A 27,425-nucleotide genomic window follows, 5' to 3' on the forward strand; every position below is an offset into this window, starting at 1 on the left:
TTTCAAATATCCTGAGCTTGCTTCTCTCGGTTCCGCGTCGATTGTGTCCACAGAACAGCAACATGTCAATAGCCGGAGAAATCATGGGTTTATGTGAAATTTCAGATATTCCTCGCTTCCCAAACTGGTGAACTGGAATTTATGATAACTCCAGCAAATACCTCCAAAATTAAGCGGTCGGCATCTGTCGATACTCTTCTTTGACTCGTTGTTGCGAACTAAACTCGAAAACTAAAGCCATGTTTCGCGCTTAATGTCCCTTTGAAACTTTGGATTGCAGCTGCATTCTCTTCAAGAATCAGTCATAGAACTCCACTTGTAAGTCTATGTGTCGAAGTTTGGCGTTTTGGAATTTAAAGCTGAACGATTGCACTATCGCGTATAACAGAGGTCCGCATTAATCATTGCGGGTGAACCCGCTAACCCTTTATTTTTTTTGGAAGGCCTGCAAGTGTAGTATGGCATGCAAGTGCTTTTTCGAAACCAGAGAGGCTTCAGTCTGTAGCGAGTCTTCAGCGAGGTTGTTAAAGCTTTCATTGGACAGAGGATACGCATTGACGAAACACCCAGTGAAGGGAACAACAGCTGCAGTAAGAATAGTAGACGAATCAAAGAACACTCTGTATAAATAAGATCGAACATTTTAGTAGCATCCACAACTTCGATTCGAATATGGAGATATCGGTCTGAGAGTTTGGAAATGTTATGGAATCGGTAAAGGGAAGTACATTCCATATGACGTAATTTATATTAAGCACCAAGGTCAAACGTCCCTTCAAACCATAGAATCTCAAGGGTTTTATGATCCTCCCGAAAAGCGTGTGGTCAAGCGCGTTCAAAGGGCAGCAAGGAAACAGAGAGTACAACGCCATTATTTGAATGCTCTGTGTTTGGATGTGTTGAAGTGTTCGAAACCTTTTCGCAGCTGGAGCTGCACCTGGACGTTGGAAAGCATACAGTCAGCCGGTTAAAGCCAGTATGATGCAATCAAAAGGGACTGGGCCCTTAAGTTCTCGTCGATAGATACCGCTGGTATCGAGTGTTCGAGCTGTTCGTTAGATTCTAGTACACCACTCACTTCTCTCGTGGATACTTCGCCCCACTCGTCTTTACGAACAGGATGGGCCGTAAGCAAACCAAGGGGCAGCGTTAGATTTTCAGAGAAGGTAAAAGAATACCTAACGGCACGGTTTACACTTGGAGAAAGAAATGGGCGAAAGGCCGACCCCGCCCAAGTTGCAGTGGACATGCGAAATGCGAAAAATGAATCAAATGCACGTTTGTTCACTAGAGGACAGTAGCTGACAAAGAACCAAGTTCAGAGCTTTTTCTCCCGGCTAGCAGCAATGCGGCGAAAAGATCAGGGTGTGATCGGGATATCACTGGATGAGGAGGAAGATATCCAATGCGTCCAGGAAAATTCCGAGAGATAAGATCTGGTAGACAAAGTTAACAAAGAGATCAAAGTCTCACATCCAATCTGCTACGATACGTAGGACCTCTGTGAACGTTACCACAATAACACACTTCAGAAATTCAATGTGGTTTTGTTGAGAGCCATCTGTAGTCATTTTAAGATCCCTGTAAAATTGAGAGACAAAAAACAGATCCTCATAGACAAATTGTCGGACGTGATTAGTGATTGTCAGTGTGTTTCTCAGTAGACTTATGTAAACAATGTCTTATACGGTGGCTGAAAGTGTAGAATATGCACTACAGATACAAACTACCTTTACTTCCGATATCAAGTTCTGACGGCGTTGTTATAGTGTAATATATTATAATATCTAGTAGTCAGTGAAATGTTTTGATGAAATCGATTGAAAATTTACCAAAAGCAACACTTATAACATCTGTTCATACGAAGCATGTGTCAAGTTTTTAACACGTTGGTAGCCGATTTCTCCGGCTATTGACAGGTTGCTGTTCTGTGGACACAATCGACGCGGACCGAGAGAAGCAAGCTCAGGATATTTGAAATTGATTTATTAATTATATAATATCAAACTCCAGGTAAAAGCATTTATTCTTTTCATCCAAAATTTTTCTGCCCAAATATTACTTTGGGATACAAAACAAAACCATATGGCACAACCTACGGCACAAGCTATCAGCGATCTTCTCTTTTGTGCGGACCTTTGTGAGAACAGCATAACATCGAACTGGATCTAAATTTAAGCGATTATTTCTTCACTTCAGAAGCCTAAAACCTTCATTTCTCCCTCAGCTTCCTGACATGGAGAGTTTATATTCTGATTTTGGAAAAAATTCAGCTCTGCAGCGATGTTAAATGGGTGATTCACCGCGAAATGTGGCCAATTCCGGCATTTGTTTTGATACCACGAATCACGATGGATGCCGCCAACTTTTCGAAGGCAATACCTAGCTATTTGTTGAAGTTATCATGGATTTCACCAATTTGGTTATTAGAAAAATTCTGAAGTGAGCCATGAAGCCGGGCTGCAAAGCGGGTAAGCTGTATTTATGACGAAATCTGCTCCAGTGGTTCGATTTTGGTGTAGGCGAAAAAATCGCGAATGCTCGTACATGTGCTGATTCAAACGGTCATAACTTTTGAAAAATCGAAAACGTACAGGGGTTTTTGCATATTTTTGCCTATAAAGGTCTAAACTTAACGGCTGTGTAGGATAGAATCGTCAACCAGGTCCCAAATCCCAAAACTTAGCGTCTAAATCAAGGTTATTTACGGCCATCGGCCGATGGCGATTTCTAGTGGTCAGAATATGCTAAAATTCGCCTTTTCAAATTTGTTGAGAGGGCAAATTCTAACTTTCTTGGCAAACTAGAAAGGTTTTTAAGCAATCTGATATAAATTCTGTGGCTTAACTATGCTAATCAAATATTTTACAACGTTACAAAATATGCCTATTTTTCAATTTTCGAGACGTTGCGACGGTCCCTATTGACTGGGAAATAATTATGGCCCGTAATGCAGTCAGAAAATTATTTCGAATCAAACCAAATCTAATTTAGTTCTTTCCTAGGTAAAGTCTTTCTGTTAACAGAGTTTCAGGCAAAGTTATTTTTGACGCAAAATTGACCGGGTGGAAATAAGAGAGACAGCCTCTTCATTCTATAGCGTTTGTAGATCGCGTCCCTTGGTTTAGATACCGTTACATGATGTATTTTCCCGCGCATCTCATTTAAACCTTTAACAATGAGTTCCCATTACCGGAAAAACTACACTTACGTGTTCTTTTAGTTGGCTTTGTAGTCGGTTCTGAAAGCAAAAGAAAGATGGTACGAGAACGGGTCACTTTAACACAAAACTACACTTTCACCATACACACTAACTGCGCAAACCGAAACTAGGAAAGGAGACACTTCAGTGGACTGCTATTTCTATCCTTGACAAGGGATAATTCTAAAATACAACAACGTGACTAACTCGTCGCTTTTCTGCATTTTCTTGTCTTTTGAGTCCAGTCCACTTTAATTTCAAAAACCAATATTGCGGTATGCCACAACATTATTTTTGTGAATGGGCTAAAAATCGAGCGGCCCAGCCTCTGTTTTCAAATGGTTTTAAAAAAATCATAACGAGTAAACAGAACCACGATATCTATCATAAGGCGTCCGTGAGGACTCAGGGTAAAAAACGAACGAACTTCCTGCGGCGCAGGAAAATCTGTGATTGAGTGACGAGTGACGAGTGTGCATCTGTTGGTTGACAGAGTGCCTGGATTTTCTATACCAATCACGGAGTGGTAAACCAAAGATAGAAAAAGTCCGGATTACTTGCGGCACTCGAAATTTTAAATACTAAAGTTACCACTTACTTATTGGGGGTCTGGTGATGGGACAGAGGCAGACACGATGCTTCGCTGGTAAAAGATTTCCACCAGTGCCTGAAAATAAATAAGACGAGTTGGATTGCTTGCGTGAACTAAAACTAAAAGTCACTTCCTATCGCATGTTTAAACAAGGTTGATAACTTGGAGCATGTCAAGCCACAGCGGTTGTCATATTTAAGGATAAGCAGCGAGGTGGACTAGGAATGAGGTGAGAGAAACGACATAATAAAGTAAACTTTTTCGTGGTCAGATTTTTGGTTAAAATGGCTGCTTCTTACATAAATCGCCCGATACAGTCACATATTAAAGTACACCTTTTCTGTGTTAGATTTTTCGCTTAAATGGCTGCTTCTCACAAAAATCAGCTATACACCCACATAACCTCGAGTAAGTGCTATGGAAATTAATATCAATTTTAGATCATTTCATTGCCCATTTCTTTGTATTTAAAGGATTTTCATATCCTGTGTGAAATTGTAGATATTCACAGTCATAGATCCAAGTCCGTAAACACTTAGGAGAGGGAATTGAAGTACCAAGGATTCGAAATAATACGATTTCATTTTATTTAAAAAAAAAAAGAAAAAGTTACGCACCTAAGCAAATTGCGTTCCTGAGTTCGTTAACTACGATTCCCAAATGAGTCCAGTCCGCAGTAAAGATGTGATTCCTCCGTGGAGGAGAAGCCATAATGTCTAACTGACGACCATTAATGTACCGTCCCACCCCTAGACAATAAATCCTTACACCACGGGCCTTTAAAGCGTTTGAAGGTCCTGCAACGTCATCCATTGAACTTCCATCGGTTATGACCACTACTACCTTAGTGGTCCTTGAACGTCTGGTGTTCTTACGGAACATCTGGTTTTGCGCCATCAATAAAGCCCTACCAATACGACTCCCTGATTTGGGGTAATGGACCCCCTTGTTAAGCCTGTTGAAGATAGCGCCGTTGTTTGTGTAGCTGTTAAAGCCGAAAAGCTTATACGGCTTGGTACCAAACACGATGGCTCCCACGCGCGTGTTTGTTCGGGAGACTGAAAAACCGAGGATAACATTACGGACGAAGTCGATCAACCGTCGGAAGTTTCCGATGCCATAACGTTCCACGCTTGCTGAGCCGTCGATCAAAAATGCAAGATCTATGGCAGTTCTGCATGCTGTTGGAACAGAAAAAAGAGCAATGAAATTGTTTGATGCATATTGGCAGAGAAAATATAATGATAAACTAGGGCTTATTCATCTACCGTTTTCAAATAAAATTTGACCACTTCTAATTAAGAATTTGTTGAACTGCAATTTCGTTGCCAACGAGGAACAAAGTTTGGGTCTTTGAGGGATATATATTTTTTAGTAATTAAATCTTAAAATAATTTAAGGGATCTTGCCCAGGTATGGAAAAATATGTGGATACAAATAATATTAGTAAGAACAAGTGATATAAACCAGGCTGAACTTTACAGTGAGTTACATTTGGGAGGGTGGGGAGGGGGAGTCGTCAGCTAAGATATAACAATAATACAATTTTACTTACTCATTGGCGCTGTTGGCTTTAAGGTTGCTGAAAGAAAATAGAGTTTAATAGTACTTGGTGAGAGTCAGCATTAGTGCAAGACTAAGGAGCATGATCATTACAGACGACTTGACATATTGTGGCAATGTTCATTACATCCGTAAGCTATTCATACCTCTAGAGCTGAATGGCCTATATTATAGACTTTGCTATATTTTCTCATTTCACTACACACGCGAAAAGGTTGGAAAAAAAAAAACTAATGATATTATCACGGTGGTTAAAATGTAAACTGCAATCTGACGTTCTCTCTCATACTTTTCGTGACATGGGTGTCAATCTGGATAGGAAATAACAGCATACATATCATCTATAGTGATTCAAATGATAATACATGTACAGGTTTAACTTCTTTCTACAAAGCAAAGCTATCATACTTCGTTCAAACCGGTGTGGAAAAAATTTTAAAGCTAATCCGTCATGCGTAACAAACACTGAAAGATTGCGTTACTGAAAGTCGTAACTATATTTGCTTAAGAGAGAGAGAGAGACAAACTAGTGTAATTAAAAATATATATATAAAAAAAAACACGGGGTCTTAGTCGTTTGACTTTCGATAACCTGTAGTACATGACTTTGAAGCATAAGCCAATTCATGAAAACCCCAAAATTGTAAAAATATGCTTAGAACGTGCGCGACAACACAGCACGGCAGTTCAGAAACAAACGAGTCGCCATTGTGAACAATTCTAATTTCACAATAATCTTACAAAATCGCTCCTTCAGATACCAGATGTCCTATATAATAAATGGCATATTAATTTCATTTCAAGGAAGTATCGAGCGGACCATCAGATAATTCAATCAAACAACTTGAATAAACGATTCACAAAGGTTACACAAACTCAGTCGATCCGCAATGTCAACAACATCGACATGAACAAACGAAAATACCTGCAGTTTTTCAGAGCTATTCTTGAAGAATACATCTTGAATACTGAGATAAATTTAGGTCGAAACAAAACGGTTGATCGTATCGTCGATAAACTTAGGAACATTGCTGTTTCTAGAGCAGAAGAGGCAAAAAATGCGCGACACGAGCGTGACAGTCAGCCGTTACGCACGAAACGTATACTATGTATGTGACATATAGTATACCGTGTAATCCTAGGCATCGTTTGCTTCTGCTGGGTTATTTCATAAATTAAAATATCGAAAGAAGGATAATACAAAAACTGACATCATGAAAGAAATTCTTGCCAAATGATCTGCCACTATTGAATCTAATTTAACAGAAAAACGAAAAATCATCCTTCACTCACGGCACATAATTGTTCCTCTTGTAGTTTACCACATTTACTTATAGATCTTAAATAAGTTAGCAAGCCCCTATTGTTAGCGCAGTATGGCAGAACGAACGTTTTTTCTCCCGCTAGCCCTTTGCAGAAACTTCTGCTGGCTCTTTTTTTCCGGAGGCCCCATTCTTTCCCTAAGGCAAAGAAACACTCGTGCCCAAGCGCTAATAACAAGGGTGTGCTCGCAGGTGCTTCAGTACTCACGGCAAACTGGGCATCTTCCTCTGAACGGCGTAACAAGTTTCGGTCTCGGTGGGCTTACGTTGAAAACTTCTGTTTGAGAGGGAATGTCCTCATCTATGGCATCGTTACTCTCTTCGTCGACAGCTGCTTCTGTTTTGTTCGCTGCTGGAATTTCTTTCAGCAAAGCTTGCTGGTCTGCTTCGTTCTCTGCTACAACGGCGTCTTCTTCTACTTCATCTTTAAAAGGCTTCAAGTCTGGTTTTCTCGCGCTGTCGCTGGATTCTTTCGACCGCTCCGCCCAGGGGTTGATCTCTGAGGAATCGTTCACTTCAGCTTTGTGCGCAGTGGGTGAAGTCGTTAGATGCACCGCTTGTGTAACTGCAGCTGTCGGAGGTGCTGTGGGAGTAGGATTTGCTTGAGCGATGCTTTCCTTAGAAATACCGCCCTCTGTTTCGTCGCTCTTCTTAGGAATGGAAGTGTTGGTATTCAAATACCTATCGCAACAAGAAGAATTTTTGTAAATCGACGAGATCCAAAGAGTAGCATAAAAAAAAAAACATGACTTTTCTTTGTGCTTTAACACGTTTTCTTTTTAATCCCTCCCTAACCTTGTTAGTACTGACAAGTGAGGATATCTTTATGGAAAAAATACTCACTGGTAAACTTCATTACCCCAAGGCCCTCCTTCTCCATCAGCTAAAGGAAGAAAAATGAAGAGGTTTACTAATTAGCGAAAACAACAGAGGCAGACCGACCAAGACTTGTGACAAGTGATCATCAAGAAATGAATGTTAAATGCCATCTGCAAACAGCAGGGAAAAAAAAAACAAAACAAAAAAGACTTATAATAGAGACAATAGCAATAATAATAATAATAATAATAATAATAATAATAATAAAAACAATAATATTAATAATTATAAGAGAAATCAACAGAAATTAAAAAGACCCCCAATATTTTCTCTTGGAGTAATAACAACAATTATGAAAGTAAAGCGACGACAAGGGAATTACGTTTTATCTACACTTCGATCAACTAGCATAAACGTTTATTCAGTGGATTTCTGATGGTATACAGATTACCTAATAATGCACGTTTTGGTATCGGTCTTTGTTTCTGATCTATTTGAGAACAGACGCTCGGCTGAGGTCTTATATTTGCTAAGCCAAGGCCTTAGAAGAGTTTTAAGGATCTGTCTAGTAGGAAAATAAAGATAAGCCAAGGCAGAAATATTGTTGACGACAAAAAAAAACAAAAAAAAACTGTCCTCTAACAAAGTAGGGCTCGTAGGCAATTTTGTACTTTTTCTCCCTCCCTTCCCCTCTTTCTGTTCATTTTTACGTCAAAATGTCATAGGTTTAGCTCGTGTGCCATGATTTTGAGGTTTGAACAGTCGCTTGATGTCATCTGAGATTTATGGCCAAGAGAGTATCAGTTGATATTCTTCTGTTATAACTGAATTGCCGCATTGCTGGGCGATGCGAGTCTGGTCTGAATGAGATAAATCAATTTGAATTGATCTTGATTTAATTTGGTATTTTGTTGCATCTATCATAATTGCAGATTACCTTATTTATCTTGGTAGCAAGATTTTATCCTCACCTTTGCAGGAATCACTGACACCATATTTCATAAACGTCTTATCAGCATCTTTGCCAGAGAAACACTGCCCTCCATTTTGAAGAGAGAAAATGATAAAACTGTTGTCCAGTGCAGCCTCGGCACATTTCATGAGCGCGTTGGTTCTCTTTTTGTAATCAGGTTCAAACAGCATGGCATGTTTCTTTTCCATTAAGGGAATAGCCCTGTCCCAGGTATCCTTCCAGCAACCGAGACTTTTAAAACCTGGGTTGCGAAATGAAGCAAATCAATAGAGGAACAAATGATAAGTAAATTTTTATTCTTATTTTTTCGACGACGGGAAGCTTTTACGAGCTGTCAAGCAACACATAGTTGTGTATCAGATTCTGCTAATTTTCTTTGCGGTGCATTAAGTCTCAGTTTCTTTGTTGGTATTGTGTTTAATTGTTTGTGTATGTGTTTGTGTTTAGAGTTGTACAGTTATCTTTTCTGCGTCTCGTGCAAGTTTGGACCCGGTTGTTTTTTGAACAAGCAACGAGTGTTTGCTGCCCTGTATCTCTTTTAGCCCACACTATTTTCTTGATCAGCTCAGAAGTACTGTTAAAATTCGAACAGCACAAATGAAATGGTTTTGTCAAACAAGTACAGTTTTGGTATGTCTGTTTTAATTTTCGGCAAACCAAAAAACGTGTTACAAATCGCAGATATCTTGAATAGAAACATTACGTCGAAAACCTTAACAACATGCACAGCAATAACAACAACATCCATGCGTTCTTACTTCTTCCTTTGATGTGATACACTTGATCTCTGTTGGGTTGTAATTCCAGCTTTTCCTTATCCTTCTTAGAGTGTTTAGCATGCAGTGGAATTTGCGGTTGTGTTGGCTTTGCTAGTTGATCCTGAAATGGAACAGATAACACTGATGCTGGTTGAGGTGGGGCTGTTGGCTCCTGAATACCACCTGGTACCATGTTGAATGATAGCCCTGCATCCAGCTGAGGGGCGTTGGATATCTCCGGCATCTCACTTGGCGGACAGGGCGGTTTGTCTGCGGAAAAATAAAGGATGTCAGTTATCTTAAGGAATAAGGAAGTATGTTGAGCATATGTCATAAGTGAGAGTCAAGGAAAACTCTGAGTAAATAAGGGAAATTTGAGGCAATTTGCATCCGATTTGGTCCAAAAGAAATTCTTGAGATGGAAGTAATAACTAAGTGTTCAAGTTACTTGGCCCATAATCGTAGACGGTATGTGTAACCCTCAACAGAAAGTCGTTCATCGATTTGTATGCTTATAAGGTTCATAAACAAATTACGCCGTATAGGCGGCGTAATTTATCTCGCGCTCACACATACGGGTACTCATAAAGTTACACAGTTAACATTAAATGTCATTTAGTTATCAGAGCTGCTTCGTTTATTTGTCAGGAAGATGCATAATTCGATGAAGAACAGTAACTTAAGGGAATAGTTTTCATTTTTAGGCAAAAAAAAAACAAAACAAAACAAAACAAAACAAAGCACACCTGTACAAAAAGTGTTGATTGGACAGCAAGGGAGACCATCCGCGCCATAGGGAATTGCAACATTTGGATAACTATAAGCTGTGACAAGAACTATATCGTTAAAGTAGCCTAGTAACAACTGTATGGAAATGAACATCCATTACAGTATGTTTTATGCAAAGAGTGTCGATTTTGTTACGTAACTACATTTCTTGGGTGATGCAACGTTCTGCTGAAGTTATCAATGTATCTTTCAATCAATCAATCTATCAGTTAATCAGTTTATTACAGTCAAAGTGTAGGATGAGATTACTTTTCGTTTCTGAGACAGAGGGTCGTGTATAAAATGCTTTACAATACGCAAGGTAAAGAAACCAATTACAGTAACCTATCACTGAGGGAAAATGAAATATGCTCAAAATGAAAGTATATGAATTCATAGGTTTACAATGTATCTGCTTTTAATTACACCTTTGGCATCACTCACGGTCAATTTTTTAAAAAATCCAAAATAATAAACCGTGAAAAGGCATTTGCTCAGTGTTAGGTGTTTACCAAAAGCTTATGGGTGGGTTTATAGGTGGTGTACTTACCTATATTTTGACGTTTTTCATTCGTTACATTTTTCCTTTCTTGATTTAAGGTAGATGTGTTATTTTTCTTGGCAGGCACATGGCTAGCAACTAGCAAGAACAGGATAGCTCTTAACAGCGAAGAGCTGAGCATCCTCGCCTGTCGGTAAATATTTGGCAGGATCTTTTCAAATAATGCAATAATACAGCAGATTTCCGTATTCATTTATTAAACCAGAGAACAACTTTTTGATTCTGTTAAAAAAGCTTAGAAAAGCTTGGTTGATCTGGAAGTACGGTAATCAAGAATAAGAGAACACTTCTCCCCTTCGTTAAAGTATGACTTGTTTGTTGTAAATTTTTTTCAAACTTTCTTCTGACTGAAATGTTGGTTTTAAGGGTCAGTAGCCTCCAGAAAGTTACCATGCTTTTCTGTGAAGCATGGATTAATAGTTAGGTCGATTTAAGTGACTTCGTATAAAAAGAATGTTATAAAAAATAGTGTTTTGTCTGCGAATAGGCCAGCTTTGATAAATCTTAGCCTGGTCATGGTTGCGATAGCCTTAGCTACAATTGAATTTAAAGTAAAAATTGAAAAAGATGATAGTTTTCCCACAATGACCAAGCAGCGAAACATTTCCGTAAGACGGTTATTTTAAAAATTATTTCAGGTCAAGAACTAGAATTCTCTTTTCACTAATTTAAGCGGTTGGATTTAAATTGAAATAACAAAAATAACTTGGACCTCAGCAAGTAACATGGAACATCATTGAATGCTCTTTTGCTAAATATCGCAAATCCTAATCAGTGGTATAAAATTAACTGAATTATCAAAACTTCATTCTTTTGATCAGATTTCAGAAAAATTGAAATAAGCTTTTGGGTGGAAGTAAACTTCTTACTTGTAACGAGTGAAGTTTGCAACTGAATATAATTATCAAAAACAATAAAGTTGTTAAAAGAATCTTATTAAGATGTTACTCAAAATCGATAGGAAGAAAACAAGACGAAATTGTCGCTGAAACCTATTTGTGACCTTCATTTCTTAATTGCTACTTTCAATCGATTTACTTTATAGGGTAGCCTTTGATTTTATTACCATTCGATTAATTTTTAAAAACTCGACTAATTCAAAATCGTAAGATTAACCTTTTTCCCCTTTGAGCGTGCGAATAAAAGATAAACTCTTAAGCGATGTGAACTGGAGAAGCATCTCTATGATTAGTCACCATGAGAATAAAAATGTTGTCTAATCACTCTAAAATTTCATGGAAGATATCCGCATCCAGCGGACATCTTAACAAAAGTTAAACATTTGCATGAAATTCGTGAACCAAACCTTTTTAGTTATTGGAATCTTTCATTTCTAGTGTCTCAAGGATCAGAAGATCAAGCAAACTCACCTCGTCTCAACTGCTTACCGTTCGTAATCCTAATCCATCTCTCTGGGGAAGAGAGAGAAAAAAAAAAGCAATTTCGTATAAACAAAGGAGACGTCCTCCTTCTTATTTATGAAAGAGCGGTTTTTCACAATTTATCGCTCAATATCTACTAAGCGCGCAGTACCTGGTACTTGCTCAAAACTATCACACGAAAGGTCGGTTATGATAAACAACCAGCTAAGTTTAGTCCAAACAAACTATTTATTTTTTTTCTTTTTTGCGGAAAGAAAAATAAACGTTTGCAAACGTGGTGATCCATATTTTTACGAAAGCTACAAAATAACAATCAACACAGAAGGTGAAAAATTCTCGCTTAAAACAATTGCAAGCTGCCATCTTTGCGTCAGCGATGGTTTTCTTAGGTGTAACTGTTTGTTCTTTTGTTCCCCATGTTATGGTGTTTGTGAGCGTAAACAAGCAGACACGTTTAGAGTGAAGGGCGGGTAACCGTTTGAAATGTTTTAAGTCTCTTTATCAGTAAAAAGAAAGAGAGCAATTTTGGCCCCCTCCTGGAAGAATATTCGAGAATCTTCTGATTCAGTTATCGCCTAAACAAAATCGTAGTATTCAATCGAAGGATGTCTCGTTATTCAAACGCATTTAACCGTGGATCATGGGCTCTCTGCTGAAAATTCCCTGTTTCTGAGGGTAGAAAATTGCTATGACTCGTGTTAAATGAGGCACATATTCCTCAATTTGCATTTCTCATAATTTCAGTACAGCTCTAAGAATTCAATTTATGTATTTTAATTGGTTAAAAGTTTAAAGAAGACCAGGCAGTCAGACTCTTGACTTTTAAAGACCCATTTAATACCACCATACTGCCTCATATTATCATCATGAATCGATTGATAACGGCTTATAGGCTACACTAGGACAATTTAAAGAGTCTTCATCTCGCGATGCACTCTCTAGCGGAATGCTTATGATGCTGTTGAATATGACGTCCACATGTCTTTTTTTTTCAAGTCTCCACTTAGAGACTTCAAGCCTATGATAAAAGCTCGAAAATTATATTCACTTCCAACCACCCACTACGTTATTTTGTAACTTGAGTTTCATGATAAACCACTTTAATAAAGCCGAGCATGCTGCCTTATTTGTTTCAAATTCTATATAGCAACGAGACTGGTGAACAGCTGTTTGTTTTGAGCGCGAAAACGACAGTGTATGCATCATTCTCGCAGCTGTTCGTTCAATAGGACAGTATGCGTCGTTTGTAGGAATGTTTATACGCCTGTAATTTCCTCGCTCTTGCCTGACGAAGTGAAAAGCTATGGAGAAGTTATGCCAGAGACGTTCTATAATCGTAGATCGCTCACAACATTATCTCAGCTCATCTTCTGTTCACATATTCAACTTTCGTTTTAACTTTGTTTTAATAGGTAAAACACGATAAATAAAAAGCGCCAAATTAAACGTAATTATTTTACTTTTATTACAACTTTGGGTGTCGGAAAAATGCTATCATCTTCATTTGAATAACGGATCTTTAAGAATCATTAGGGCCACCATCATCCTTTGATTTTACCTGACTGGAGTTTCAAACTGTGAAATTGAAAAAAATCAAAATTATTTAAGTTATTCATTTAAATATATACCAAAACGATTTTGACACAAAAACGTGAACGTATTGCCACGTAAAATGATCAATCGAACAAAGATATCGATCAGATGTTAATTCTTAATTGTATAAATGAGGAACATGATCGGCGACAACCAGGTAAATTTTAAAATCAAACCCAAACGAAAGTTACGTAACTGATCCGACTAAGAATTCACTTACTTCTCTTGGAATTTCATTTAGTTAATATATGGTTACTCACTGGGCTTTTTCCTTCCCTTGTTGCAGAGGCACTGTTTGTGTCCAGGTTTCTTTAAGAAACCACCAACACCTTTAAAAATGAAGGAGGAGATAGAAAGAAAAAATTGTGAGCCGTCATTTTTTGATCAATTTTAAAATTTTTATAAGCTAAGAAATTAAAGATTGAAAATTGGAAGGGTAAAAACGCTTCACTTCACCAGATGACATCAAGTTTACGTGTGACCATACAGTTTTTCTGTCATCTTCATCAACCACTTTTATCGAAAAGGAATACAGTGGAACAAAAAAAAGCACAGCTTTAAGAAGTTCTTGTAAGAAAATACATTCAAAAGGTGTCGTGCTAAACATAACCCTTTTTTTAATTCACAGCTCAAGGAGTTGCTAAAGCATGCGTGTTTCTGCAATTCTATTGACTCTTAACCCAAAGAACCGATCAGCTTTCAACGTCTCCTTACAATTAAGGATATTTCACTTTGTCAAATTGTCCTGAATGGCCAACAAAGGGATATATGCATATGGCGATTAGTTAGGAGGAATAAGTTCCAGATCTTTGAAGTGAAAGGCTTAAGTATCCGGTGTTTTTGCCACTCACCATAGCACACACTTTTCACCAGATCATCTCTGATATACTGTAACTTGTTAAACGGACCAATGAAAACATTTTCACCGACAGGCCTGGAGGACATTGCTTCTAGTTGTTTGATACTAAAGTGGTATCCAACTCCCACGCCGTAGATTCGTACACCACATTGTTTGATTTTGTATGCAGGTTGGGTGACGTCGTCAGTTGACCTGTGGTGTCATAATGTTTTCTTTTAGTGTTTCGTCTTTCAAGATGCAAGCACGGAATTTCAGACCTCACTTATGGTCGTGATAAAAAATTTTTTCAAGCTTTTTCAAGTTGAGAACAGTTTAAAAAATTTGAAAATTACAGGCTTACTAAACTAGTGTGAACAGGGAATATGGAAGCGATCTTCGCAGTAATCAACACTACTTTAGCAGTAGTGAAAATAAAACCAGATGTGTAGTCCAGAACAAAAAAACTGATATGATACCTTCCATCCGTAATAACAATAAGAACTTTAGGGATTTCCTTGCGGGAGTTGCATTTCTTGTTGAACAAATAGTAATCTGCCATACTAAGTGCATAACCAGTATTTGAACTTGTTAATTTTTGTGTAGAGGCTTTTCTCAGTGCACGAACCAAAACAGATTTCTTCTGCTCGCTGAAAGAAAAGCGGGAAAAAGTAAAGTTTACCATAATCATAGAGCGAAATGATGAAATCAAAAAACTTTTGAAAGTTAAAGGGACGATCTTTTTATTTATACTCAGAGTTTAGGAAGACTTAGTAGAGGAAGGAAGGATAGATTTTCCAGTAGATCCACTTAAGGATTCTGGGGTAGTCTAGTCTGGCATCGGGCGGACATTTGAGGCAACTGAGTTCCCTCGTTATCAACAATCATTAACAATATTTAAGTTCACATTTGGACATCTCTTCACCCATTTTCACTTCTGGCCACAATTTGTATGAATGTTATCTTAGTGATATCTCAAGGGTCATCTTTCAATTGCGATTTTTGCATTACATTTGAGCAGTAATTATCAAGATAGCCTAAATGAAAATATGAGCTAAAGAACGGATAAAAGTCATGTACATTTATCAAGCAGAGAAGAAAACAAGGGAACACCTTTCAAAATCAAAAACCAGATCAGTTTTGACGCCGTATGTGACCACGCCAACTCGTGTCTTTCGTCTTGAAATTGAAAATTTCCTGATTGTAATTTCTACAAAGTCGAGAATCTTTTTGAAGTTTCCTTTTCCGTGTTTTTCCACGCTGGCCGATGCCTCAATCACAAATCCTAAGTCTACGTGAGCATAGCAAACTGCAAAAAGAATTGTATCGGCAAAGCGTGAGAAGCGATTTAAGTCAAATAAGCTCTAATAATAACTTAATAACAAGCTATTTCTACTTACATGGACCAGGCTTTCTCAGCAATGCTGCAAATGAAAAATATCGCATTAATTAATCAATCGATCAATTAATCGATTAATTGATCAATCAGCCAGTCAGTCAATCGATCAGACAGACAGACAGACCGTCGTGGAGTCGACCGATCCATATGTCGGTAGGTCGGTCAGTCAGATGCCGAGGCTAGTCAGCGTTCAATCAGTCGGTCTGTCGATTAGTAGTTCACTACTAACTAAAGAGGCTACGAAACCATCCTTTACCAGACTAAATGGGACTGTGGAAAGCGTCATACAATGCAAAAAGGCCAAGACTTACGGCATGGCAGACACCCAGGAGGCTTTGCAGGCTGACCATCAAGGAAGAAGTAGTTATGTTTGATCAGTCTTGAATCCCGAGGATGCTTTATCAAATATTGAGTCACTTCGCCTTGAACGCTGTCAGAGCTCTGCGAGGAACCATTGAGGAAATAATGGTTCCGCTTTTCATACGTTTTCGCCTTTTCAAAGCTGTAACCGGAAATAGCTCTAAATAGAAACAGAATCGCGAGGTGCAAATAAGTTAACATGGTCCTCTAAGATGATTAAAAATTTCTCGAGATAGTACTCGAAATTCAGAACGTTCTATTTTTTTTGTTTAGCCCTGCCTACAATTTTCCATTGACCACGCTATGATACAATAAACCGCCGGTTCGCAACCAGCCTAAATAAGCTGTTTTGACATTTCTAAACCAACGATTGCTCGTAAAGGCTTAATACACCCGTCAAATTATGATAAACAATTTTAATTGAATTTTAAAGTTTGGTACGGCACTTAACAGGTCAGCCATGTTCACAAGATCGAAATGCTAAACGAGAAAAAAAAATGTGGAACAATTGTTGAAGTGTTTGATACTCTCAGTTCGCGATTGTGGAGACTATTTCAAAATAAAGTAAAAAAAAAAAAAAAATTTTTCTTTGGATTTGACCTTTTCCCACTGACCCCGATAGGTTCTGACTTACGTCGGTTTATTCAGAATTCAACAGTTTTGCCCGAAAAAAAAATTGCAGACCAACAATTTACGCCTAGAGTTGACACTGCAGGTATAACTCAACGTTTATGAAGCACAAATAGGATAACCGGCAACATAGGTGTTGCTGTTATGGAAAGCCAGTTCATTCATTGGGGGTATAAGTTTGAAACATTTGACAAGTTATTTTTTGATTCCTGTTGTTTTGAATCTTGCTAGTATTACTTTCTTACAGCTTTCTTTGCCACTAACAAAAGGCGGGCCACAGTTAGAATGGTTTTTTAGCTAACTAATAAAAAATCATGACTGTGAATATACGAAAGTAATCTATGATTACTGTGGATGAAGAAGTGAATGTGAGAGTGATCTTCGCAGTAATGAACACCACTTTAACAAATAGGGCATGAAAAAAAATTCAGTCCTGTACGGGATTTTTTTCAGGCCTTATTTCCACCGCTGCTTAAGTAACATTCATTAGTGCGAAGATCGCTCTTATATTCACCTAATAAAATTATATAAAGGCTAACTGCAGGGTACACTCATTTATCATTCCTAACAAGGGGATTAGGAGGTCTGAGTTAAAAATTTTATGAAGTTCGTGGATGATTAGTTCGAAATGAAAAGAAAAGTAGCCTATGTTTACAAGATTCTTCCCTGTAATTACACCATTTCTTTCCATGACGCGTGTCGATTTCATAATGAACAAATTTTAATTTAAATTTCATGATAACTCGTGTCCTTATCAGGTTTGTATCCATTCAAATCCGACATGTTATGTATAACTAACTTGCCATTAGAACAGGTTATTGTCCGAGCCTGCATTGTTTTGAATCTATAATGTTAATTATTGACTGAGGTTTCAAACTGTTCACAAGCGTTCTTTATCGAAGGTCAAGGCCATACACAGCGTTTTACAGGTTTTTGGAGACAAAGTTTCGGTGATTAAACAACTATAGCTATAGCTGTGAACCTGGTCAGCTCAGTCGGCAAAGCATCAGACTTAAAATCTGAGGGTCACGGGCGCATTTTTCTTCTCCTTTTCGTTTAGGGCAGTTGTGACCAGAGTAAACGGTGCTATAAAACATATTTTTGCCTCTTCCTCTTCTAGGTTTATCAACTGTGGCGGTTTTAAATAAGTTTAAATTTTAATATACCAGTGCTCATTCTTCAAAATGTTCTGGCTCTTGTATGATATTATGTGAATAATATATAGACTTAGCCAAGCTCGCTCGCACGTCTCAACGACTTGCCCCGGGTTCCGACTCGGAGCCCAGTGCACTGACCACTGGACTACTGGACAAAGCCGCGGCGTTGGCGTACCCGCGGTACAGTTGACCACGCATGTTAAAAGTGGCACCTTGTACGGTCATACGTTCGTACGTTCGTACGTTCGTACGTTCGTACGTTCGTACGGTCGTACGGTCGTACGGTCGTACGGTCGTACGGTCGTACGGTCGTACATCCAAATTTTTTCGGAAAATGGGTTACTACTGTTTTGTATAATTATGGGGCTATGCTCTGCGAGCTCTGCTATAAATTATCTCAGAATATTTCTGACTATCTGTGGGTCCATGCTGTTACTGTGTTCAATCAACACTATCATTCGAATCAAAATGTATGTATAAATTTCAAAAAAGATTTACTTTATACTTCTCCCGGCGGGGAATCGAACCCCGGTTTCCCCCGTGACAGGCGGAGACACTCACCGCCATACTACCGAGGAGCCCCCTTACCACATTGGGTAAAGACAACAACAGTAAAAAAAACCATTCTACAATCCCATGCTGCCCAGAAAAGATCGATGTGGAAAAACCCAACTAGCACAATTCAATAACTTCTCAAATATATTATTAATAATATTAATTATGGCTGAAATAATGCAAATCTATATGTTCCTTTCTTGCTGTGGTCGCTTAGGAACAAATTTTAGACGCAAAACGGATAGGGGAGGTTCTGTTATAGTGTTGAAATAAATGCCCTTTCTTCAACTGTTCACCTTTTCCTGAGCCGATTGCTCTTTACCCACTCAGTGCCAAATATCAAGCGAGAGATGTGATTGGTGGAAATATACCTGGAATACTTAACAATGTTGTCCCTGCCCCTGGACCTTTTAATAAGAGCGAAAATTCTCTTTCGTTATTGGGAACTCCGAACAGCTACATCAAGTTCCCAAACGACGGAAAATTGGAGACAAATACTTCCTTCTCTTTACTGGTGTGGATTTTACCAATTCATCGAGGACTAATATTGGGCTACAGAACTGATGGATGGGGCGTGGCCTTCTGAATGATTGGACCTGGGAAACTTTTTATCTGTTTTGTTGCTCGTAGGAAAAAAGGAGCATATAAATTACTCGTTATGGAAAGCTCGCACAACAAACCAAACAAGTAGAATTTCGTCGATGCAATTTAACGTCAGAATACTGGACGGACAAGTTTATGGATGAATGGAAAACTAGAGGATGTTAGATTTATTGGCGATATTACGTTGGACAATAATTATTCTGTAAGAATGGGAGTGAGTATTGAGGATGAACTTAACTTTCGTGGTCGTATATCATGCATGCAAGTTTATGACGTGGCTCTACTGCCCGAACAAATCAACAGTGCAAAATGGAAGTGTAGATCTTTTCAAAGACTTTTTAAGGGGAAAATCAGTAAGAACCGGCCACGCGACGAGCTTTAGAATTGTTTTTTTTTTTTTGTCCCTTTGATCAGAAATATTTTCATAAGTGAGAATTGTCCAGAAGTTATGGAAATTGCTTCACGTTTTATATGCATGACCAAATAAAGATATGAGCAAACACGCCATTCAGTTCAGTGGCCATTGAAACCTCTCCTCGCGTTCTTGTAACATTTTGCGTGGTCTGTTACGCCGGAAACCAATGGAGGGTGTGTCCTATTGTTTAAATAAGCACTTAACTGGAATAAAACCAAATTGACGCTGCATATTATTTTTTTGGGCGTCATACTTGAGGAAGTCCTTATGAAGGTATTCTCTGGTCTATCGGAAATAGTAGACATACTAACTTTGAGAGGACTTTACTTTCCTTTATTTCTTTACTGATACTAAGAAATTTGAGACGTACATTTGCATACCTTTATCATAAATACAAAATGCATAAATAGCGCTTACAATGAATTATCGGTTTTATCAGTTTGCTTAATATTCAGGCCCGAATACGTACGCAGATACTGTTTGAGTGACGTTACAGTTAAGGTCCTCTGTTTGGCCAGGTTACTGAGTAAGGTAACCAGTTTGCTCGACGTCCCTAGTAAGTGGAACACTTCGTTTCTTTTTGTATGGACTAGAAAAAGCCATGCCACACACGTCATCATAGCAGGCCAGCTGTTCGCCCTCGCACAGATCATCCGGATCACAGAGCGCACAAGGCGCTCCCAGCAAGTCACATCCAGAAGTTCGCTTGGCAAACTTGCGCTGAAACATAGAGAAGGAAGAATTGATTTGAGTGAAGTTTGTAAAGATTCCATGGTGGCTATCACTGCTCTGCCAGTTAAAGAGAAAACACTGATATGACTATTGAAAATGTAGCGTAGAAGTACGAAACCTCAGGGTATGTGAAAATATGAAACTGGCAGAGCAATTATTTAAAACATTTGGAGAATTCCTAACTCAACATTAGCTCTTCGCACTGCATACCGGTGAAATGTCGAAATGTTTTTTGTTCTTGAGAAAGTCGGAACTGTTTTTTCGTCTCAGCCACCGTTCGATTACACGTGCTTCTAAGTATTTTGGCAATATCCTAGCCGATACTTACCTTAGCCACAACTCATTTTCAATGCATTGTATTTTGTCCCGCTTCGAGCAGAGACGACAGTGCGTTTGAAGTTTGTAAGTCTGTGATAAAACTTATTTTGCAGAAAACCACATGATTCTCGTTCGCAATTGAAAATGAGAAAAGTTTAGAGCTAGGAGGAAATGTTTTAACAACTAGAATTGGCGATGAAACACAATGAAGGCCAAGCAGGACACGCGGAAAGGGCGAAACTTGAAGAAAACACGCATAAAACGGGTGTTTCACAGGATGTGAAACACCCGTTTGAAGTGGTGATGAAACAGAAAATTTAATGATTCGAGAAAGATCCAACGATCCTACGCATAATCGTTATCCAGCGGATTAGCGTTAACAAAACGTAATGCTCTAATCTGATGAAAAACGCTATCAATCCCTCGAACATGCTAAGCTTGGTGCTTTTGTGCGGAAATTGCCTAAAGGCAAAAGCATCAGCCCTAATGCCTGTTCTATTCCCGAATTAGTTTGTTTGAGCTGTAAGAAGACTTGCTGGGATCCAGTCACCTATAAGTCTAAGTCTAGTCCAGTGAGTATCGTTCATGCAGCTAACACTTACTTTTAGTTCCTGGTCTTAAGCTGTCTGTACTATTTTTGACTACTTCGCAGTTTGTAGTTGTTCCCTGTATTAGCTCGACCCGGTTATATAAATTTACAAGTCCAATAAATTCATTCTTCAGCTGCTGAGAAAATCTTTCGCCTAATTTTCCGAATAATTAAAGTTTGGTATTATGTTTTTCGTCCCATCGTTTACATTCGCAAAGTTAAAATGTTTCATTTCAGAAAGAAAGAACCGCAATTTTTAATAGAGCTTCCACGGAATAAACTCGAGACGGTTACCAAAAACATTCTAGCGTTTGCAGTACTTACCATTTCGCTGTAATCTCTGAACATGTTCCTCGCCATCAGTTCTTCGATTGAAAAAGCCAAAAGGAGGCAGACAATTACTATCATTTCCCTTGCCATGATTTGGATGAACGATGATGTAGAAAACTGCAAACATCCACCACGAGAACAGAAAAATTCAGAGACGAAATGAGAATGAAGCACACATCCAATAGAACTTACGATAGAAGCAGTGACTCATTATATTTCATTTTAACTAAGTTCCTTTGTTCTCTTAATGTAAATCTTGCTGTCAGTCAAAAGAACAATTCCTTCCCCCGGTTAACACTAGAAAATTGAATGCGCACGAAACCGCAAGTTTGAGGTGAAAGGAAACATGATCGGAAAGTGCGTCAAAGAAAGTCAAAACAATGAAATGAGGCCGAAAATAGACTCAAGTGTGTCTCAAGAAGCGATTTTTGTAAAGGCAGCATTATTAGGTTACAATGACCAATATTTTCAATGTGAGTTTGTTATGATGTTTTTACTTTCTTCCAATAGTTTAATGCAAATTTGACCAGCGATGAGTGAGTACCTTTCGGTGATATCTTACCAAGCTTAAGAAGAAAAAATGAGAGAAAAATTTCATAAAAGTGTGTAAGGGAGAGGGAAGAAGGCATTTAGAAAACTTTGGCAACCCTCAAATCAATTAAAATTGACACGTATTTCACCATCCCTTGTGAAATCGATCATCAGGCAGGTCAATTATAACGATATAGTTTCATTTTTGAAAAGGTGATTCGTCAATATCAGCCTGGGAAACTCAACATGCGGCTATAATGAAGCTTTGTTTGTGAGAATAATTCAAAATTATTTCTATGACATGGCAAGAATAAAAAGCAGGAAACCAACTTAAGTTTGCCTTTCGGGCTTGGACCTATATCAATTAGACGTGCAAGTCTAGTGGTGTTCTCAATTTAGTTAATGTAACCTCCAAACGTCTTTGCATTTGTGTAGTTTAATTTTCCTGATACACGAATCGAAGTTAATACTTCTAGTGAATACCTATCAATAAGTAAATTATTTGCATTAACATTTAGTTGTAGTCTAGTTTGCCATTTATAAGACGAATAAAAGATGAAAACCTAGTAAAATAAACCACATTTGTAAAGGAAAATATTTTTGTTCGAAATAGCACGTTGTACCTTTGCTGTAACATGCAACACGATCGAATATTTTAACATTGACTTTGGTAAGAGGATGAAATTTCGTGCTTGGTCATTGTTACATGTTAACTTTTTCAAGTGTCAGCTGAAGTGTTCTTAAAATTTGCGACGCAGCTAGACAGCATGCGTCTGGCTGGAATCGAATTTATTGACTTGGACGAGGTTCCCTCATCCTCCACATCTAATGCAAATGATTATATAATCTCTTCAACTGAATGTGGACAACAAGCCTTTATAATATTCCATATCCTCGTGACCAAACTGCAAATTATTACCAAACATCCATAAAAATAGGGGAAAGTGACAATCCAAAATATCAGATATTGTTATTTAGAGTTTGTCATTCACTAGCCTATTATGAAAGTTGTTTTTCGTTATTCTTTTTAAAAATTGATTTACGCAAGTTTGTTTGGAGCTTCCAATATTTGTCTAGGGTACAGTCGCCACTTTAAGTATCTTTAATAATCATCAAGTTCTGAATAAATGGCAACCTAAATTTTAAAATGCGGCATTCTCTTCGCAAGTGAGAACAGCCCTTTTGTCAATATCAGTATCACAGAGAGAATTATTTTCAAACATAATGTTTTTTTTGGTCCTAAGAAGATCGAGTGATCACAGAGTGCCCTTGACCCTTCTTGGTTGCTTACGGCTCGATCAAATTTATTTTAAGGCTTACATGCCATAGTAAGCTATAAAGAGCTTAATGACCGCCATAGGTCGAGCCAGTCGGTTCTTAATCGATAGAGTCTCTTATGATAGGTCAGATCGACTTTCGAAGTTACTCGAATAAAATCAGAAACTAGCGGTATTTTTAATACAACCTCAGTTCTTTGTCGCTGCTGTTAACATATTGATTTGTGGGCGTGAGATGGTGACACGTACACACTTCATTATGATGTTTATCAGAGAGGTTAAAAGTTCACTGAGTTGTACAACAGAAACAGGGACGCAAGTAATTCAACTACGACCCACTCGAACGTCACCCCGTTCATGATAAGCCTTCCTTATGCAGTCACATACCTTTTTTTTGCGCGCAGGCCTGTCACCCAGGTGTTTCCGCATTTTAGAACTATACGTACGTAAGATCATGCAACATCTCATACATCTCATGATCAGATGTTAGCCAATAAGATTTCACAGTCCTGTGTGCTCCTTTAAGGTTTTGTTATGGAGTCATGGTATTTTTGAGATACAGAGGTTGGAAATTTTAAACTGCAAAACTAGTCAATGTCCCACAAAAAAACAAAAAAAAAATTGAAATTGCAGGTCGCGAGGTGACTGTTTACAAAGTCACAACCAGTTAAAATGATGACTAAATGATATCATTGCCGAAATTCCAATTTCCGTCTCGGTCAGTCTCACAGGAAACGAAATCATGGAAAAAACTAGAATTTGCTATGGAGCATCCTTGGGGGTGGTTATTAAATGATCATCGCTTAGTGAACAGAAAGGCTTGAAACAAATGTTTGGTCTTTGTGTGGGTGTAAGTCATCCGTTTCCGTGACATTGTTTTTTTTTTCATCTGTAAAATGCAGTATTGTCTACCAGGATCCAGTTGTTCAGAGGGCCGATAACGCTATCTATCTAACGGGATCATCGCTATCCAGTGTATCCAGACGCTGTCTCTCTCAGAGCGATCCGGTGCGTTTCGGGTCGAAAAATCGATGATCCCAGGAATCTTTCCTTGTGTAAAAGTAATCGAAACCGCCTCGGTTTTTTCAAATATTGCAAAATAATTTTTTTTCTGCGCGAAGTTCGCTTCAGCGCTCAAACGTCCGTTTTTAATAACACCGAGTATAAAAAAAAAAGCACAAATTGCCGAGCTCGAGTTTTCACAATATTCTAGTTTGAGGATTTTGTTTTGTTTCGCATATTTAGATCAACCCTTTATAAGAACAAAGCACATTAGTTTTGTGTTTTTAACGGTTTTTTTTCACTAAAATTTTTTTTAATAACATTCTAATTGTGCATTCTTGATGCCTCACGACGTGACATTTCCTAGTATAAGTGGGACATACTATGCATTTGATTATATTTCATTAAGATTTTTCATATCACTCAAAGTTCTTGGATCAGGTTATACCTGTCTAAAAATTGCTTTAGGGCCTGCCTAAAGTTAAAATGGGGATCGAGCAGTTATGAATTAACGAAATTAGGCGGAGAAGTAAATTAATTTGTACAGATGATCACTTCTTATGCCGATGAAAGCTATCGTTGACTTAAAGATTTTCTAAGTGGCCTCTATGGGCCTATCGTTTTCGAAGTGGTTATTGATAGAGAGGCTGGGGGACTTTTTATTATGAAAATGAAAATTTCATTCAGCCGATGGTCTCTTAATTGTCATACGTTATTATCAAGATGTGGTGTCACTGATTTTCTCACATCAAGCCTTAAATCTGCCAAAGTATTATAAACAATTAAAAACTGTTCACCATGTTGGACGAAGCAAGGACAACAACTTTTGTACGACGTGAGCCGTGCCGCGCTCCGAATGATCTTTGATACTATCATTGGCTCTCACCAATCACAGAGCCGGTATGTACCTTACTGTATAACGATTAAAAGTATAAGGTTAAAGTAGCAAAGAGAGGAGTGTATTCACGCAGTTCTACCTCTCTGTCGTTAGATGGCTCACTCAGTTTTTTGGAGATACACTTGAAAAAAGTCATTTGCATTTCATCATCACATATATTCGAAGAAATTAATGAATTGTGGAAATGAAATTTCCCACAATATTCAAACAAATTTTCACCACAAATTTCACATATATTCTAAGCAATTACATTCATTGGCAAAGGACCACTGATATGAATCAATTGTACTAGTTCCTGGATCAAATTGACATCGTGAAACGGTATACATCGTTTAAAATCGCGGCGTTTAGTAGAAATTCAATATAAATAATGGAGAGATAATCCTTGACTCGTTCGTTTAATTGTCTTTGTTTTACCGAAAAGATGGATTTATGAAAAAGTTCAGCTCCAGACAACCAAAATGTAAACAGGCCGCCATATGGTTTTGGATACATTTTAATGGTAATTTAAAATTTTTCTCTGCGTAAACTTAGTCCTAAAACTTCCGCTGTTTTGTCTTTTAGCTGAGCTAAATTATATATATAGTTAACAGCACACAATTTTACGGCTCCTTCTTAGGTTTCGGTGATTCTGAGATATCTTCACATGAACAACTATACATTTTCACACAGCGAAGAACTGTCAATCGAAGTTTTTGCAACATCTATTTTGGCAAAGAAAACAAATATCGAAAAGTGTAATAGCTTAGCCTGCGTAGCTCATATTGATAGTATGAATCAAAAAAGCATAAAAAAAGGTTCTCCAGGATTCAGATGACTCTCCAAGGCCTATACCAAATTTACACTTCGTCCAAGAAGTGATAGCCAATTTTATGAATCAAATACGTCTTATCGCGTCATAGCAGTCTACCTTGCTGCAATTTGTCAATCATTAATATTATGGCTGGCATATTACAGCCATAGGATTATGGTGTAAGAAGAGAAATTTGAAAATTTTTCAAAGGAGCATTATTCAGTGAAAAAATTAAGCTCTTTACTTTCTTTGAGCTTTTCGTTATTTAACCTTAGTACAAGATATTTTTGCCTGATACGTATTATGCAAAATAAAATGTCACGGTAATATCAAGACCTTAAAAAAATATTTGGATATAGATTATGACCAAATAAAATAACTTGTAATTTTTCTTTTCTTCTTCTTTTTTGTTATTTTTTCATTATCCTCCAATTTGAGCTGTTATTAATCATTTTTTACCTTATCTTTGTGGCCTAGAGCCACAGAGATGAGGTGAATATATATATGACAGTTATTTTATGAAAAATTTAAAGATTTTCGTTTTTTCATTCTGACCATCAAATCCCATTGTGAATTAAATTAATAACGCTGCGATAAAACACTTCTTAGCTGAGCTAACTGATTCTATCGTTGGTTAAAGCACACTTCTAAAAGCTTGTTTATGTGAAAGTTAACTCGCTTCATAAAGACTACGCATATCAACTCTCCGTTCGTACACTTCAAACAAACTTGCTTTAACACTTACCTTCCAAGAGGCCAGAAGTGAGATAGAGCGAAGACGTATTAATTTACCCTTTTTCGCGAGCTGTAGGCTAGTTATATAGCGTCTCAAACGTGTGATTGTAATAACGCAAGTTATTTATAAACTTTGAGCGTTAAAAGCGACAAATGAAATATTACTAGTTTTAATTACTTTACCGGAAAAAATGGATCTTGGACGCTTCCGCGAAGCTTTGCCACTCAATCAATGTTAGCGAATGTTTTATAAGTTAGTGCGGGAGGCTTCATTTCGTATTGTAAACAGAAAAAAAAACTGAATGCTTCACAAATCCTGGACGAGTTCATTCTTTTCTCGAGCTAAATTAACAAAAGGGAAAAAAAAACACTGTTTGGTTGGAACTTAACGGATACAATTCTCGTCTGCCTTTATATTTAAGAAACTTGGATTTCAAAAGGTTTTCGAAAATGAGAATGATATATGACAGTTACACCACCATTTTTTATCCTTTGAGATCTCATTAAAATAAACGTATCTTAAAATTAAAAGATATTGCTTGATAATCGAGGAAATTAATCAGACTAAAATAATTTCATAGCCTTTGCGATAAATATCGAGATTTGGTGAAAAGAAATTTAGGCCTTCATGATATTAATTCTGTAAACCAAGAATTATTGTTTCCGTGTTATGGAGGAAGTCAAAGTGGCACTGAAAAAAAATAAACTGATATACTGTTTGACTGAAGGCAG

The 27,425-nt window shown here is 37.7% G+C and overlaps 3 protein-coding genes and 1 pseudogene across 5 annotated transcripts in view; 1 reads left to right on the top strand and 3 right to left on the bottom strand.

Annotated features, from left to right (window-relative positions):
• The window catches only part of LOC149036744 (uncharacterized), a 30,804-nt gene extending 20,550 nt beyond the window's left edge, over positions 1 to 10,254 (bottom strand). The window contains exons 1-5 of the mRNA XM_089188617.1: positions 6,888 to 10,254; positions 5,350 to 5,376; positions 4,412 to 4,975; positions 3,801 to 3,869; positions 3,212 to 3,241 (exon numbers count right to left, since the gene is read on the bottom strand). Of these exons, the coding sequence (XP_089044743.1) occupies positions 3,212 to 3,241; positions 3,801 to 3,869; positions 4,412 to 4,975; positions 5,350 to 5,353 (667 nt within the window). The 5' untranslated portion in view covers positions 5,354 to 5,376; positions 6,888 to 10,254. The remainder of the gene's footprint in view (positions 1 to 3,211; positions 3,242 to 3,800; positions 3,870 to 4,411; positions 4,976 to 5,349; positions 5,377 to 6,887) is intronic.
• Positions 10,255 to 13,382: 3,128 nt separating this feature from the next.
• LOC113680068 (vitrin) lies at positions 13,383 to 17,570 on the bottom strand. Its single transcript, XM_027197070.2, has 7 exons — positions 16,080 to 17,570; positions 15,770 to 15,793; positions 15,483 to 15,678; positions 14,849 to 15,019; positions 14,386 to 14,585; positions 13,795 to 13,863; positions 13,383 to 13,516 (listed from the first exon to the last, which is right to left on the bottom strand). The coding sequence occupies exons 1-7, from the start codon at positions 16,327 to 16,329 to the stop codon at positions 13,512 to 13,514; spliced, it is 915 nt and encodes a 304-aa protein (XP_027052871.2). The 5' UTR covers positions 16,330 to 17,570; the 3' UTR covers positions 13,383 to 13,511.
• A 1,198-nt stretch (positions 17,571 to 18,768) lies between these two features.
• On the top strand, positions 18,769 to 20,075 carry LOC113680056 (uncharacterized; annotated as a pseudogene). The gene has a single exon (XR_016181450.1). The product of XR_016181450.1 is annotated as an uncharacterized LOC113680056 (transcript).
• On the bottom strand, positions 19,800 to 26,911 carry LOC149036745 (uncharacterized). 2 transcript variants are annotated; one of them, XM_089189637.1, is made up of 3 exons: positions 26,704 to 26,911; positions 21,452 to 21,574; positions 19,800 to 20,208 (listed from the first exon to the last, which is right to left on the bottom strand). In XM_089189637.1, the coding sequence occupies exons 2-3, from the start codon at positions 21,545 to 21,547 to the stop codon at positions 20,008 to 20,010; spliced, it is 297 nt and encodes a 98-aa protein (XP_089045763.1). In that variant the 5' UTR covers positions 21,548 to 21,574; positions 26,704 to 26,911; the 3' UTR covers positions 19,800 to 20,007. The 2 variants fall into 2 exon arrangements, with proteins under 2 accessions (XP_089045763.1, XP_089045762.1); XM_089189636.1 differs by lacking the exon at positions 26,704 to 26,911 and adding an exon at positions 23,653 to 23,709.
• Positions 26,912 to 27,425: the final 514 nt, after the last annotated feature.

This window comes from Pocillopora damicornis, chromosome 12 (genome assembly GCF_964200805.1).
Source record: "Pocillopora damicornis chromosome 12, jaPocDami1.2, whole genome shotgun sequence".
Classification (NCBI taxonomy): Eukaryota; Metazoa; Cnidaria; class Anthozoa; order Scleractinia; family Pocilloporidae; genus Pocillopora; species Pocillopora damicornis.